Raw genomic sequence first — 15,125 nt, 5'->3', positions numbered from 1 at the left:
ACATCCTAGTTAATTGACGTCTGAGAGCCTTTATCACTGAATCACCAAGTAGTGTATTGAGAATTACCGATAACATATGGCGATTCTTTTCTCAGCATGGAAAGCATTGACTGCTTCAGAATGTTAATGGTTTTATTTTGCCAATAAGAGGGTCTAAACGGGGAGGATAATTTCCCTGAGGTTCTAGGAGTCATTGCACACTTATTCAAGCTCCTTCAGTATCTTCATATCAAATTTAAATTAGTATAGCTGACCTGTTTTAAGAAAACCCTTACAGATTAACAGTAGATATGCTATTGGTGTCTGGTAAATACAGAAACAATCAGTATTGGCTCTGGATATGTAGAGTTAATTCAAAAACTTTTGAAAAAGCATACGCAATATGTATCTTTTGTTTCATGCAGTTGCTGTGATTGGCTGATAAATATTTGTCAAAGAAAGAAAGAATTGAAAGCTCGTACAGTGTGGCTTGGATATCCGGAAAAGTGTGAAGAAAAACATCCCAGAAATTCTATAAAAAATCAGAAATACAATGTATTTACCTTTATACCTGGGGTAAGATTGTTAAATTCTTGAAAACGGGCTGCATATCAGAGATTGCTAACTTTGTTTTCATTTTTTTCCCTCATTAATTCTGTCGTATCCAAATCAGAGTCCTTTTGCTTTGGAACCATGGGTGTTTCAAATAATTGTTAAGTAATTCACATGCATTTGTAATAGCCACATGATAAGGGTTCAACTCAAGAAAGTTTATAGTTTGATTATTGCCTTCAATTCTAGATAAACATCACATTTATATTATTGTAGAAATAACCAAGTAAAGCTAAATAAAATTATCAGAAAATAAGTCATAAATTTTGTTTGGCTGGGAATTTGTTTGGTGGGAAAACTGGAATGTATCTAATGTTTAAAGCCTGCCGAGGCTGTCACAATGAAAGTAAAATAACTTTTTACACAAACATGACTCCATAACAAAATATCTATAAGCATTTATAGATTTCTTTTCTACTTCACGTTGTAAATTTCAGGCCTTGTTGTATTGTTATGTCAGTAGTTACCTTTAATTAGGTATTATGCTAAATTTAAATTCTGAAGTTTAAATATTTACTACTTTTTTTGTTGCCAGTGATATTTGTGGCTTAAATTATAAAACTGCGATTATATGTATTTAGATTAGTGGAATTATTTTTGCCTTTTGCGCCATCATTCCCTATTTTAATAGACAGATTTATTTATCTTTCTAAAGGCAAAAGAAAGCTGGGACTGATTTATGTTTCCAGTATCAAAGTTTTTGATATGTTCTAGGTATTAGCTCTTACGCTATTTTGCAAAAACCCCTCTTGATTATGTGAAATGAGGGCTGCTTTATCTTTCATGTTTTTATTTAAATAACCATGCTGACTTTATATTGGGCATTGATCAGCCCTCACCCCCCCATCCGTCCAGTAGTTGTCAGATGCTTGATGTCTAATATGCTCCTTTATTAAAACACACAAAACTAATGGCTTCATAATTAAAAGACTGATCTTTTGTTAGGACAATAAAGTGTAAACTCTCTTTCAGGCAGATAAATATTCTCATCTTTATTGAATGAAGCTACTGTTTTCTCCTTAGATTTAAATTATTAAGTACTCCCAGATTGGCTAAGTATTGTACATTTTCCTAAAGCCCTCCAGGATTTCACTCAGCAGACAATAAAGTCTTGATTGCAGTGGTTTAAAGTGGATCGTGCAGCTTAGTTTTGATCCGAGTGAGTTCACATGGCTACCAGGATGGCTGTCCGGAAGAGACCTGTTGATGTGTCTGTACAGCTGTTACCGTGGGAATGACTTTTTTCTTAGATTGTCTCTTAAATTAGTCTTTTCATCTAAAACGTAGTATTTTAGAAACATTTGGTAATTGCACAGTAGGAATTCTATGCCAGTTTTAGCACGAATGGCAGTTTCTGAATTGCTAGTAGATATAATCTATGCTAACTGACATTTTAAAGAAATCACTGAGGAAAAAGAGTTTTCTCTCCTGCTAAGATTAATTTATGAAATGATTCAAAACATTTTTAGACAGCAGTTGAACATGATTATGAATATAAACGTGTCATTGATGTAACTGATGTTTTTAGCCATACACATAACTGTGTGATGATGTGTATAACTTCATTATATAAAAACTGTGGTTCCAGACTCTTTAAGTCAACAATAAGTACTTAACGCATTGCTCTGCCCTTGTTAAAATTTCTGTGCCTTCCAAGTTGTATTAAAAAATGGCATTCCAGGAGATTTTGATTTGCAGTTTGCAAGTCTGTAAGTTTCATTGTAATTGTAGTGTTGAAGGTCAGCTCCCGTATATCAGCTATCCTAGAAAGAATATGCAGGTAGCTGTCTTCCTGAAAATTGGTCTGTAATTTACGTATTTTTATATTTTATCATTTCTTATACTTTGAGGGAAGTAAATACAGGAGATTAAAGTAGGTTTTTTTGTGTGTGTGAAGTCATACCTGTACATGATTTGCTTGTTCACTCGATCTTTGTAAAGCTACCTAGATGTCCACATTCAGAAAACGTGGCTATCATGTTTTATTGTTTACCATTTCATAAATACAAGGTTAACACCACTTTTCCATAAGATTTTCTGAGTTGATATGAAGAGATACATTTGTATATCTATATTAACTGACTTACTAACATTGGGAAGGTTTTGCTGTCTCATTTGGTGTGCATGTAAAGATTTATAGAAGATGAGTGTGGGAACCTGGAAAATTGCATGCAAGAAAATAAGAAACTTTTAGAGGACACTTAACATAGTTGAAAGTTCTAATTTTCTTTTTTTTCAGTTTATTTAAAATATAATTTGGGGTAACCTTAGCTCTTCTTTGTGATTTAGTTATTGGAAAGCCATTGTCAAAATTAATGTATTGTGACTCAGGGCATGTTTTCACTGTTTGATGGAAATACAGTTAGATATTATGTTGATTTTAATTATTTAATTAAGGTATGAAAGATTTTCCTTGAAGAGATTATGTTAATTTTTTCTTTTTCTTTTTAGGTTTTATATGAACAATTCAAGTTTTTCTTGAATCTCTATTTTCTGGTAGTATCCTGCTCACAGTTTGTGCCAGCATTGAAAATAGGCTATCTCTACACCTACTGGGCTCCTCTGGTAAAAAGAAAAGATTTTTGAAATTAAGTGAAATTATTATTTAAAATATAGCTTTAAGAGTGGAGATGGTTAAAAGATAAATCAATCGGCTTTTTAAAATGTGATATGTTGCTGTGTGTCACTGAACTTTTGTTACAAGGTTTCACAGAGTCCTCTGCAGCCCCACAGGAGTGTGAGGGCAGCATGCGACGCTAGGTTGGCTGGAGAAGCTACAGAGCACCTTTGCTGGTGGGGCTGGGCGTTCTGTCGGGCCCTAGGGTGGCAGCTGTGCGTCCCCAGCCCCGCTGCCCCGTACTGGAGGAGCTCTTGGGAGAGATGGGGCGGGCCTGTGCGAGTCTGCCCAGCACCTCTGGCATCCTGATGGATGGGCAGCTTTTCCCTCTGCCTGGTGGCAACAGTTCTGAAGTATCTCAGTGAAGTCTGGCAGCCGCTGGTTGACAGCTTGGGGTGTGGCATTTTTGGAAAGGCAAATGATGTTTGTCATGGAGTATTTCCATCTCGGACATGCTATCTTGATAGTTTTATGCTGTTTGCGGATAGTTTTCATTGCTTTTCCGTTTGCAGAGGCAAGAGGTATGTCTCCTTCCTTCTTTTCACCTAGAAGGGGGTACTGCTCCCTTTGGTGTGCTCCCTCCTGGGCAGATCACCAGTGTGATCTGGGCAAGAAAACATGGCGAGTGAGATGATTCCTGTAGCGAGGGAGCAGGGCAGTGCTCAGGTTTCCCGCCCTCAGAACTGGAGATCGGAGCCACATGCTCTCCAGTTGATCTGTTCTGCGTCGTGCAGCCCTGCCGCCTCCGAGGCTGTGCTTTCAGTTGCGGCAGGAGGGCTGGAAGCGGGGGTAAGTTTAAGTCCCTCTCCGGTTCCTGTTCATGTAGACTTTAGGGTGGCGTGGGTCTGAGCAATGAAAGCAACTTATGTGTGATCTAGACACAAAGTTACTGAATAAATGGATACCTTTTCCACTTACTGTATTCACCAGATCGACAGAGACATTGGTGCTGCTGATGTGAAGCTGTGATTCTCATCCACTGTTGTGTAAACATAAGTCCGTGTAGCCTGTTTTTGGAGGACAGTTTGGAAATATATATAAAGATACCTTATAAATGGATTCAGCGTTTTTATTTGAGGAATTTATCTTAAAGCAATAATGATCAGTCATAGAGTCTAAAGAATGTCTTTACTAATGTCTATTATTATTCTTTTTAAAAAATATTTATTTATTTATTTATTTATGACTGAGTTGGGTCTTTGTTGCTGCGCGCGGGCTTTCTCTAGTTGTGGCGAGCGGGGGCCACTCTTCCTTGCAGGTGCACGGGCTTCTCATTGTGGTGGATTCTCTTGTTGCAGAGCACGGGCTCTAGGCGTGTGGGCTCAGTAGTTGTGGCTCGTGGGTTCTAGAGCGCAGACTCAGTAGTTGTGGCGCAGGGGCTTAATTGCTCCGCGGCATGTGGGATCTTCTCAGACCAGGTCCTGGACCCGTGTCCCCTGCATTGGCAGGCGAATTCTTAACCAGTGCGCCACCAGGGAAGCCCTATTATTCTTGATGACAAAATTATTTGAAAAGTCAGATGTCTAACCGGATTGTTTAACTGTGCTGTATGCCATGCATTGTTGGAATACTGTGCTGCTGTGTACCTTTGAAAATGATGTTTAGAAAAAGTATTTAATAACACTGAAGGTGTACATATTAGAAGAATGGGGAAAAGTGGGTATGGAATGAAATACACAGTTCTTTGATCAGCCCCCACTGAGTTCGTTTGTGTCCAGCACTAGTCAAAGCAGTGTTGATTCAATTGTGAGTAAGACAAATCCTGTCCTAATAGAGCTTATATTCTGGGGGAGAAAGACAATTTAAATGATCCGTCATGCCAGGAAGCCTGCCATGAAGCCATGAAGCCAAAAATGTAAAGCAGGATATGGGGGTAGAGAATGACCGGGTTATTTCAATAGGGTGGCTAAGGAAGTCGCCTTTGTTGGGGTGGCATTTGACGACATCTGGACGATAGGAGGGAGTGAGTGGGCCGTGTGCAGAGCAGGTGTTGCAGGCAGAGGGCACAGTAGTTGCACAAGGTCTGGGCGCCCTGGAGTGTGTGGACGTGCAACTCTGGTGGGAAGGGGCCCGGAGGGGCGGTGGGCGCTCAGATTTCATCCTGAATAGGATAGGGGCGTGTGTCTGTGTGTTGCACATGTCACACGAGGGAGAACACCGGAGCTTACAGCACAGTTTTCAAAGTTGATTTTAAAGCCACACGGCCATGGAGAGGGAACATAGGTGACTTCTCCTTCTTTCTTTTCTCTCACTTTTCTTCTCATTGGAGGTAACCTCTATTCTGAATTTGAGATTAAATTGCTGTGTATCTCTTAATAATTTTGCTACTTATGTTTGTATTACTAAAACAAGATGCACTGTTTTGGCATGCTTTAAAAATTCTATGTAACATTTGTCTTACTCTAAGTATCCTTTTGTAACATGCTTTTTTGGCTTTACATTGATTTATAAAATTGACCCATGTGGACACACATATATCTAGTTCCTTCGTTTTTCACTTCTCTAAAGTATTCCATTGTGTGACTGTATCACAATTGATTTGTCCATCCTCTTGGGAAAGGAGACTTTTAGGTTGTTTCTAATTGTTCTCAGTTGCAGACTGCTGCATGATCAGGCGAATTTGTGTTATTCCTCACACACTTGTGCCAGAAATTCTGTAGCTGTATGTGCCCTCCTTAAAAGTGCTGTTTATTTTGTCCATTTTCTAATAAAAGCAGTCTAGCATTACAGAAGTTTTAGAACATAGAAAATATACTTGCTAATGCTGAAAACACAAACTTATTTATGGTTTTCCTGTGTTTATTTCTAGCCCCTATTTTCTATTCCTAGCAGTATTTACCATTTAAATAGTATTTTATACCTTGGGTTAAATTAATTTTAACTCGAACAATGAGTATCTGAGAACACAAATTCTTAAAAATCTAAAGTAAAATATATTCATTTGTATCTTGCTTTTGTCTCTGGCCTTTTTAACTCTGATTTAACTAGCTTTTAACCAAAGAAAATGTTCTATTTTGATGGATTCTTTTCGAAGAATTCAGTGTTACCTGTTCACAGATTGACCTTGTTGGCCAGGCTTGGACTGAGTGCACAGCATACATGGGCCGCTCTAGTTTCTCTGTTCTCTAACAAGAGCTCATTTCCAGTTCTAGCTTGGATTTTAGGTCCTTTAACTTGAATTCTCAGGTTTTTTGAAGTACTTTATCATTTTTTTGACATGAGAAATAAACTTTATTGTATTTAGATAAATACCTCAGTACGAACCTCAGTATCCATAATGGGACCATGATTCTGCTGTGATTATGTGTTCGTGCTCCAGAGAGCAGAGGAAAGCCCCTCCCCTTCTTCCACTCCGCGTGGCCTCGACACGTGGGCGGGCGAGCGCTCCCCTGCTCCGCTCTGCTGGCCGCCACACCCTCAGACCTGGGTTCCCACCCTTCCCTCTGCTCCTCGGTTTGGCAGCAGCCACAGGTGATGCCTTTTCTCAGAAAACACATAATGAAGGTTTGTTAGTATCTTTGCTTGCACTTTTTATATGCATTTTAACCTGTGATTTGGCAAGAATCTCAAAAAGTTGATGTGCGTGTTAGGCTCACTTTTGAATCCATGAAGCTGACTTAGGGTATATTGGTTCTTTGATCCAAACTCACCTCAGAACACCTTTTAAATTTTTGAAAATTTAGATACTATCTGTAGAAGATCTTTCTTATTAATCTGGGCAAAGTTAAAGAACCTTTAAACTAATTCTGAAATATATATGTGTATTTATTTATTTATTTATTTATTTTACCAAGGGAAGTATTCCTGATTTCTTCCTAAGCCCTTGTTCTTTCTATGCCTGTGTATCTTACCCTGGCCCATGCCCAGGGCCTAGAAGAGCAGGGATCTTTATATACACATTAAAGCTTTTGACATCTTTTCTCTGCTTGCACTCTAAGGTTCTATAAGTTGCCCAAAAGAGGAATCAGCTAGCATGTGCAGTTTTCTCCTAGCCAAAAACCTGCCAGTGAAGCATAAAAAACTTAAAGCTGGTGATGATGAAGTCTTATGTCTGATGTCCACTCATTTTAAAGAAAACAAGTTAATGCAAACTTAGTCCCTCTGCTCTCTATCTAAAATTAGGATGTTTCTGAAAACAGTGATAGCTTAATTAATAATCTTTCTATTTCAATTACTCCTGGCAGTGTTGTTTACTGGCTTCAGGTCTGAACTAATTTCTGTTATATTTTGTTATATAATAGGAAGAGTAAACTGAAAATAAGTGATTTCATTACATTGTATCAGAATGAATATTACCTTTCATACTGTTCAGATTTCAGAACACTTCTTCAAGGCAAAGCTGCTGTAATCAGAGTAACAAAATGGATTGTAATGCTTCTGTCAAAATGAATAAGGTGGAGTAGATCTATCCATACAAAAGATTTTTAGATAAAGAAAATATGGATTTTTAATCTGTACATCTTCCATATAAAATATCTTCCTGGTGCTCTGTTAATACATAATTGGAAACCAGATAGGCTGTGTAGGCTGGAAATCAGTCTGTGGGGGACTCTGATTTTCAGTCTGATTTTAAAATCCTTCCTTCTATCCACCCTTTCTTGTGAGTGTCTCTGTGAATTGGAGGTGTGGGCAAAGTATGAAAAGGAGAAAACAAAATCAATCATTTGGAATCCTGCCATCCAGAGACAACCACTGTTTACATGAACTTTTTGACCCTGACTGAGTTACTTTTTCTTTTTGTATTTCAGTTTCTTTATTTGTAAGTTAGAGCTAAAAGTACACGTCTTCTAAGGTTTTTGTAACATTTAAAAGGTAATTCATTTAAAATATGTAGGAGTGTCTGGCATATAATAATCCCTCAAAGGTAAACTGATGTGGTAACATAATAAAATCTTTTTTCTCTTTACTAAATTATATATTGTTTTGACACTCACTCCATATGGTTCCTGGGTTATATGGAGAAATAGAAAAGATCCCACTTTGTGATGTAAGATTTCATCACGGGCTGTGGACAGGCCATGCGAGATATTCTTGTCATCAGTGCTGATGCACCAGTGCTGTTGATTCTGGGGGACAGCATGTCACTGTGACCCTCTTGTGTGCAGTTTTGGTTTTTCTGGGTAGCAGTGCTGTAGCCGACATCTCTGACCTGGTTGATGCTGAGGTCATGGGCAGGCCCAGCTGCTCCTGCAGGAGACTTGTGTATCCACATCTTCCCTAAACCACCCATCTGTTATGAGCCCAGACCTCTTCTGAGGTCTTAACCTCAGAAGATGTAAACTTGAAAGGTAGAGGCCCATTGGTTGTAACTCCAGTGGTCAAGAAGGAAATGGTGGCATCAGCTTGCCTTTCCTTTGATCTGTTTTATGTTCCTAGGCTGGTCACTGGGCGTCTTCTCAGAATATATGTGCTAGAGGTGGGCATGACGGTGTGGGAGGGACCCCTCTTGGCTGTTTCTGCTCCTACCCGTCTCTTGTGTATCCAGAGGAGCCTTAGACCTGGAGTGTGGCCTGGAGCTGCTTAGGTCGTCAGTAGTCCTTGCCTGTGACCGGGACTCTGCTTCCTCTTAGGGGTGCTGAACTCCTGTTTTTAGAAGTTGGGACCTGCCCCTCTTTGGTGCATCTTCTCTAATATTATCACATTAGAAGAGGCAGCTGACTTTCACTCCTTGAGTTCTTAGGAGCACTAGGAACTAGCACAGTTTTTGTGGTTTATAAACGTAATAAATTCAGAGTTAAATTTTGCTGTCTTTAAGCTGTAGGTTTAAAGGGTAAAAATTAGATTCATCTGGAGAGTTTAAATACCGTTTGTATGTCGGGGTGGGGGAGGGGGTCAGTTCCCTGGAGATTAGAGGTAAAGGTACATATTTCAGGTAGGGTCTGAGCAAATCTGTGTTGCAAACAGTTGACTGAGTGATTCTGATATGCCTGTCTGATAGAAAGCACTTCTTTAAAAATACTGTCTTCATTGTATAAATGAAGCATTCCTGACACTCATTCTCCTCTTGTCTCTCAAGGTGAGTCAGTCACAGGTAGAGTTTTGAGAAGTTACTTCCACACCGTCACATGCGTCTGTAACAGTAAATATTCTCCCACACGAGAATAGAACTGTATAGAAAGGAAAAAAGGCTGCATAGAACTGTATTTTTGGATTCATAGATGCGTAGTTTTCATGTTACTGAAATTGTGACTTATAAACAGTTTATGTATTTAAAGTGATATTGTCTTCCCACCAGGACTGTTACTAAATTAATAATGATGTATCTTTTTTTTTAATAAATCTATCTATCTATTTATTTATTTATTTTTGGCTGTGTTGGGTCTTTGTTACTGCGCACGGGCTTTCTGTACTTGTGGTGAGCAGGGTCTAGTCTTTGTTGCGGTGCGCGGGCTTCTCCTTGCAGTGGCTTCTCTTGTTGCGGAGCACAGGCTCTAGGCACGGGGGCTTCAGTAGTTGTGGCACGCGGGCTCAGTAGTTGTGGCACATGGACTTAGTCGCTCCATGGCATGTGGGATCTTCCTGGACCAGGGCTTGAACCTGTGTCCCCTGCATTAGCAGGCGGATTCTTAACCACTGCGCCACCAGGGAAGTCCCAATAATGGTGCATCTTAAAATCAACAGCATCTTTGAATTAGGGAAATAAAATATTTCATCATATAGAGTATCATAAATTTCTTATATGGACTTTCAGGTTTCCATTTTTTTCATATTCAGTGCTGGGATCCTTGATTTTATTTTATTTTTTTCTTTAGGCTAAGTTTCTAGAAGTGAAGCTGCTTGGTTAATATGTGTATAAATTTTAAGGCTTTTGATAATACTAAATTTCTTAAAGCTAATGTTTTTGATATTTGATGCTTTTATTTTATTTTATTTTTGTCTTACCTTTGGTAACCCTAGCTCTAATAAAATGATGAATTTGCATTCAAGATAAGAGTACTTCTCTGCCCCCAACTAACAGTTTCTTTGATGACCACTTTATTTCATCACTGCTTTGTCATGACAAGTCACCAGCTTTGGAGAGGCTGGCCATTTGTCCCTAGAGCACATACTTCCCTCTAGTATGGAGATACTTGGTCATAATGTAGAAATCTCTCTTGTTATTAAAATTTTGTACTTTGCACAGCTAACATACTTTTAATAGTAAAAGACTGGATGCTTCCCCCTAAGGTCAGCAGCAAGACAAAGATGGCTACTCCCACTGTTTCCATTCAACATTTTATTGAAGGTAAAATGAATGGTGCAGTTAGGCAAGAAAAAGAAATAGGAGGCATCTAGATGTAAAAGAAGAAAAGCTATCTGTCTCTATTCGCAGATGGCATGATCTTGTGTATAGGAAAATCTAAGGAATCCATGCACACACAAAAATATTGGAACAAGTTAGTGAGCTGTAGGGTACAAGATAAATATACAAAAATCATTTGTATTTCTACACACTAGCAATGATCATCTGAAAATGGAATTAGGATAACAATTCTGTTTATAACAGCATCAAAAAGGAAAAAAAGGAATAGATTTAGCTAAAGTGCATATCAAAAACTATAAAACATTTTTGAAAAAAATTAAGATATAAGTAAATGGAAAGTCATCTCATGTTCAAGAATTGAAAGACTTAGTATTACAATGACAGGACTCTCCAAACTGATCTACAGGTTCAGCGCAATCTGAATCAAAATCCCATTTGGCTTCTTTTGCAGGCATTGACAAGCTGATTCTAAAATTCATGCAACAATGGAAGGGTCCCAGGGTAGCCAAAACAACCTAGAAAAGTAGATCAAAGTCGTAGGACTCATACTTCCCCATTTTGAAACTTCTTACAGAGCTGTAGTAATCAAGAGAATGTGGTACTGGCAGAAGGATAGGTATGTAGATCAAAGGATACAATGGTGAGTCCAGACATAAACATTTATGACAAATGGATTTTCAACAAGGTACCAAGACGGTTCAATGGAGAAAGAGTAGTCTCCAACAGATGGCGCTGGGACGTTTGGACAGCACGTGGGAGGGAATGAAGTTGGACCCCTACCATAGCATACACAAAACGTCACTTAAAATGGATCATAGACCTAAATGAAGCTGAAACTGTAGGACTCCTAGAAGAAAGCATGGAAGTAAATCTTTGTGATCTTGGACACTAAAAGCCCAAGTGACAAGAGAAAAAACTTGAGTAAGTTGGACTTCATCAAAACTAAAAACTTTTGTGCATCAGAGGACAGCATCAGGAAAGTAAAACGATAACCCAGAGTGGGAGAAAGTGTTTGTAACATCATATTTGTAGGTCACATAATTGACAAGGCACTTGTATGCAGAATGATATAAAGGGCTCTTCCAACTTAACAATTAAAAGATAAGTTGACCCAGTTATAAAGTGGGTGTAGGATCTGAATTAACATTTCTCCAAAGAAGATATACACATGGGCAATAAACACATGAAAATTGGTGTAATCGCTTTAGAAAACAGTTTGGCTGTTGTCAGGAAGCTAAACGTCGAGGTTACCGAATCACCCGTAATAGGCAAATCCACAGAGACGGAAGGTAGATTAGTGGTTTCCAGGGCGGGGACCGGAGGGGGAATGGGGGCTGGTTGCTGTTGGGGTTTCTTTTGGGGGTGATAAATAAATAAATAGGCTCTAGAACTTGATGGTGGTGATGGAGGCACAGCTCTGTAAATAAACTAAACAGGTGACATGCATGCTTTAAAAGCATTTTAGGGTATGTGAATTAATCTCAACAAAACTGTTACTAAAAAAAAAATGTGTGCTAAAGGTCCTGCTACGTGAGGGTCACACTGCCCATCGTCAGCTGTCTTCAGGCGGTGATGGCAAATCCCTGGCACGTGCCGTGCCTGCCTTCCTCTCTGCGGGTGGGGCCCACCAGCAACTGCTGTTCACGGCTTCTCTTTCTGATTCCAAGAGTAGCTTTGGAATACTTCTTAAAGTAGTGCTTTTAGCAACCACTGGAAAGACACTGGCAAAGACCGGATGGGAGGTGTCGTGCTGTTGCAGGAGACTGCTGATCGTGTCCTGGCGTTGGAGGATAAAGGCGGCACTGAGTGGGCCACGAGGCTAGAGGTCTGTCCTTAAGGCTGTGCTTTAGCGAAGGAGCGTAAACAGTGGGGACTGTTGAGGTCTCAGGCAGTGAATTGCTGGGGCCCATCCCTGGAGGAGGATTTTGCCACATATTTGTCAAATTTATGTTGCAGAAGATACTTTGGGAACTGTGTGGAGGGATGACTTTGAGGGGGATGAGGCTGGAGGTGGGAGGCTGGCCCAGTAGTGATGGTGGCCGTGAGAACCAAGGGGGCCTGGGCCAGGCTCCCACATTGCCGCTGAGAGTGGTCCAGGCTTCAGGCGTGCTGGGAAGCACAGTCAGCAGGTGGTGATCCGTGGTGACACTGAGAGTCAGAGAGCAGTAGCGACGCTGCTTACTGGTGGTGCCTGTACCATGAACGTCAAGACTGAAGGCTACTGGGTGAGTGGAGAACTGGGCCGTGTGCACTGAGCCTGGAGCCTCACACCAGCCTTCAGGCACAACTGCTTAAAGAGGACTGCACTTCAGTAAACACAAGAAACATTCTCCAGAGGCCTACTTACTTTAGCCTATTGGTTAGACAGAAAAAAACCTATGTAGAGCTGATTCACTTTGCTGTACGGTAGAAACTAATACAACATTATAAATCAACTGTATTCCAATAAAAATTAATTAAAAATATATAAAACAATAAAAGCGGGACGGTGGACTTCCCTGGTGGCGCAGCGGTTAAGAATCTGCCTGCCAATGCAGGGGACACGGGTTCGAGCCCTTGTCCGGGAAGACGCCACATGCCGCGGAGCAACTAAGCCCGTGCGCCACAACTACTGAGCCTGCACTCTAGAGCCCACGAGCCACAACTGCTGAGCCCGCATGCCACAACTACTGAAGCCTGCACACCTAGAGCCCGTGCTCTGCAACAAGAGAGGCCACCGCAATGAGAAGCCCGCGCACCGCAATGAGAAGCCCGCGCACCGCAATGAAGAGTAGCCCCTGCTCGCCGCAACTAGAGAAAGCCGGCGCAGCAACGAAGACCCAACGCAGCCATAAGTAAATAAATTAGTTAATTAAATTAAAAATAAATAAATAAAAGCAGGGATGGCAAACCATGGACCAAATCTGGACCTCCCTCTGTTTTGTACAGTCTGAAAGCTAAGAATGGTTTTTAAACTTTCAATGTTTGAAAAGCATCAAAAGCAGAATAATATGCTATGACATATAAAAATTATATAAAATTTAAATTTCAGTGTCAATAAACAAAGGTGTTCTTTTAATTCAAAAAAACCCAAAAACAATAGACCTGGAATAAGAGATTATTGTACTTTCAGTGGAAATTCATCCAGTGTTGTGTAATTTACATGGTACGCTGGAGCATGTTTGTCATTAAAATGAAGCCTACTGAAGAGGTCTCTCTTTAATCATAGGGAACTTGAAGAATATTCTTGTATTGTGTGTCAGAAAATACACATGTAGCCTTTAAAAAAGATGGACGTTAGCCATGTGTTAGTAACAGATTTCACAATAGATTACAAGTATACAGAAGTTTTATTTCGATAGCATCAAACTCATCTGTTCAGGTTTTTGCTTAACAAAATGAGAGAAAAAGAGCACTGTGGCCATACTTGTGCTCTCAAATGCATTTGCATGGTAATGCATGATGTAAGGAAGTTGATGTGTAAGTGTCATATATGGGAATTGTTTTGTGTTCCTAAATGCTTTTATTCTATCAGAAAGATTTAAGTGCACGTATTGTAAGATTTTTATGTCAGCCTTTGTTAATGTGATATTTGAATGCCTGAGTGTTCTAAATATAATTCATGGGTTTATTGAAGATTAATTTCTTTTTCTTTGGGTTATTAAATATTTTCTGATGTTTAGCTTGAAGTACATATTAAGGTGTGAATTTTTTAAGTTTTCTGGGGTATAGTAAGAATTGTAAATCTTTCACTCTGCATTACTATGTTCCTTTTGTAGTGTTTGTTACTTTTTGTCTTTTTTTTCATTTATTGTATATTTTACAACTAATACAAATTGAACGAAAAAAAGTAAAGCTAAACAGTAAAAGAATTTTCCCTTTTCGTTGAAGTCCAGTTTTCTCAAGTACTTTATTTTGTTTAAAGGGGTTTGTCTTGGCTGTTACTATCATGAGGGAAGCAATTGATGAATTTCGGCGTTTTCAGCGAGACAAGGAAGTGAATTCACAACTATACAGCAAGCTTACAGTAAGAGGTGAGCAAGATACTTTTAATTCAGTTTATCATTGTTTAATATAATCATCATTTTAGAATTAACATAAATTAAGAAAACATGTCTTAATTTTGTTACTGAAAATAGTATTATGCGATTGTGTGTTGTCTAATTTTCTTATAATAATATAATGCATATAATTTCAGGGTAGCTTTTTATTCATTCTCTAGATGCTTGGATGTATGTGTTTATGAATATTAATATATACACAAACCCTTAAACACATGCATGCACACATACATATACATAAATATTGATAGTTTTAGAGTGCGCTGTTACAGTTTGTATATAATGCACGTGTACTAGAGACACGTGAAACTCAACTGGTGTGTACACATTGTCTGTGAAGGGTAGTTATCACTTTCTCTAAAGTCTCTCTTTGCTTTATATTTTAAACACAGTCATTAAGGTCAGACACCTGGTATCTTGGCCTTGAACTATACTTAAGGAAGAGGGCTTTGAGCAGCCGAAACAAATGTCATGGTCCAAAGTGGTAACTGATGTGCGCCGATCTCCCTGTAACGTTCATTTAAGGCTTTAACCCTCGCCCAGCTTATGTTCTTGAGAGTTGTTTATTTGGTTTTTCAGTCCATTGTAGAAAAGAAGCAATGTATTAGGGAGAGAGTGGGTGAAGCTATTACAG

General features: G+C 39.3%; 1 protein-coding gene across 16 annotated transcripts in view; it reads left to right on the top strand.

Annotated features, from left to right (window-relative positions):
- ATP9B (ATPase phospholipid transporting 9B (putative)) overlaps positions 1-15,125 on the top strand; it is a 217,961-nt gene that overhangs the window by 22,165 nt on the left and 180,671 nt on the right. For 13 of the 16 annotated variants that reach the window (XR_003794415.1, XR_003794414.1, XR_003794417.1 and 10 more), the window contains exons 3-5: positions 405-555; positions 3,043-3,156; positions 14,356-14,464. Coding sequence is in view for 7 of the 16 variants with exons in the window: in XM_029228447.1 (XP_029084280.1) it covers positions 405-555; positions 3,043-3,156; positions 14,356-14,464 (374 nt within the window). In the remaining 9 variants the exon portion in view is untranslated. Of the gene's footprint in view, positions 1-404; positions 556-3,042; positions 3,157-14,355; positions 14,465-15,125 lie in introns of those variants that run through there. The other 3 variants (XM_029228532.1, XM_029228539.1, XM_029228547.1) reach the window with 2 other exon arrangements.

Source organism: Monodon monoceros, unplaced genomic scaffold (assembly GCF_005190385.1).
Source record: "Monodon monoceros isolate NGI ecotype Baffin Bay Population unplaced genomic scaffold, NGI_Narwhal_1 Super_Scaffold_1, whole genome shotgun sequence".
Taxonomy (NCBI): domain Eukaryota; kingdom Metazoa; phylum Chordata; class Mammalia; order Artiodactyla; family Monodontidae; genus Monodon; species Monodon monoceros.
Note: the sequence above shows the minus strand (reverse complement) of the source record. Positions and strands in the feature narration are given on the sequence as shown.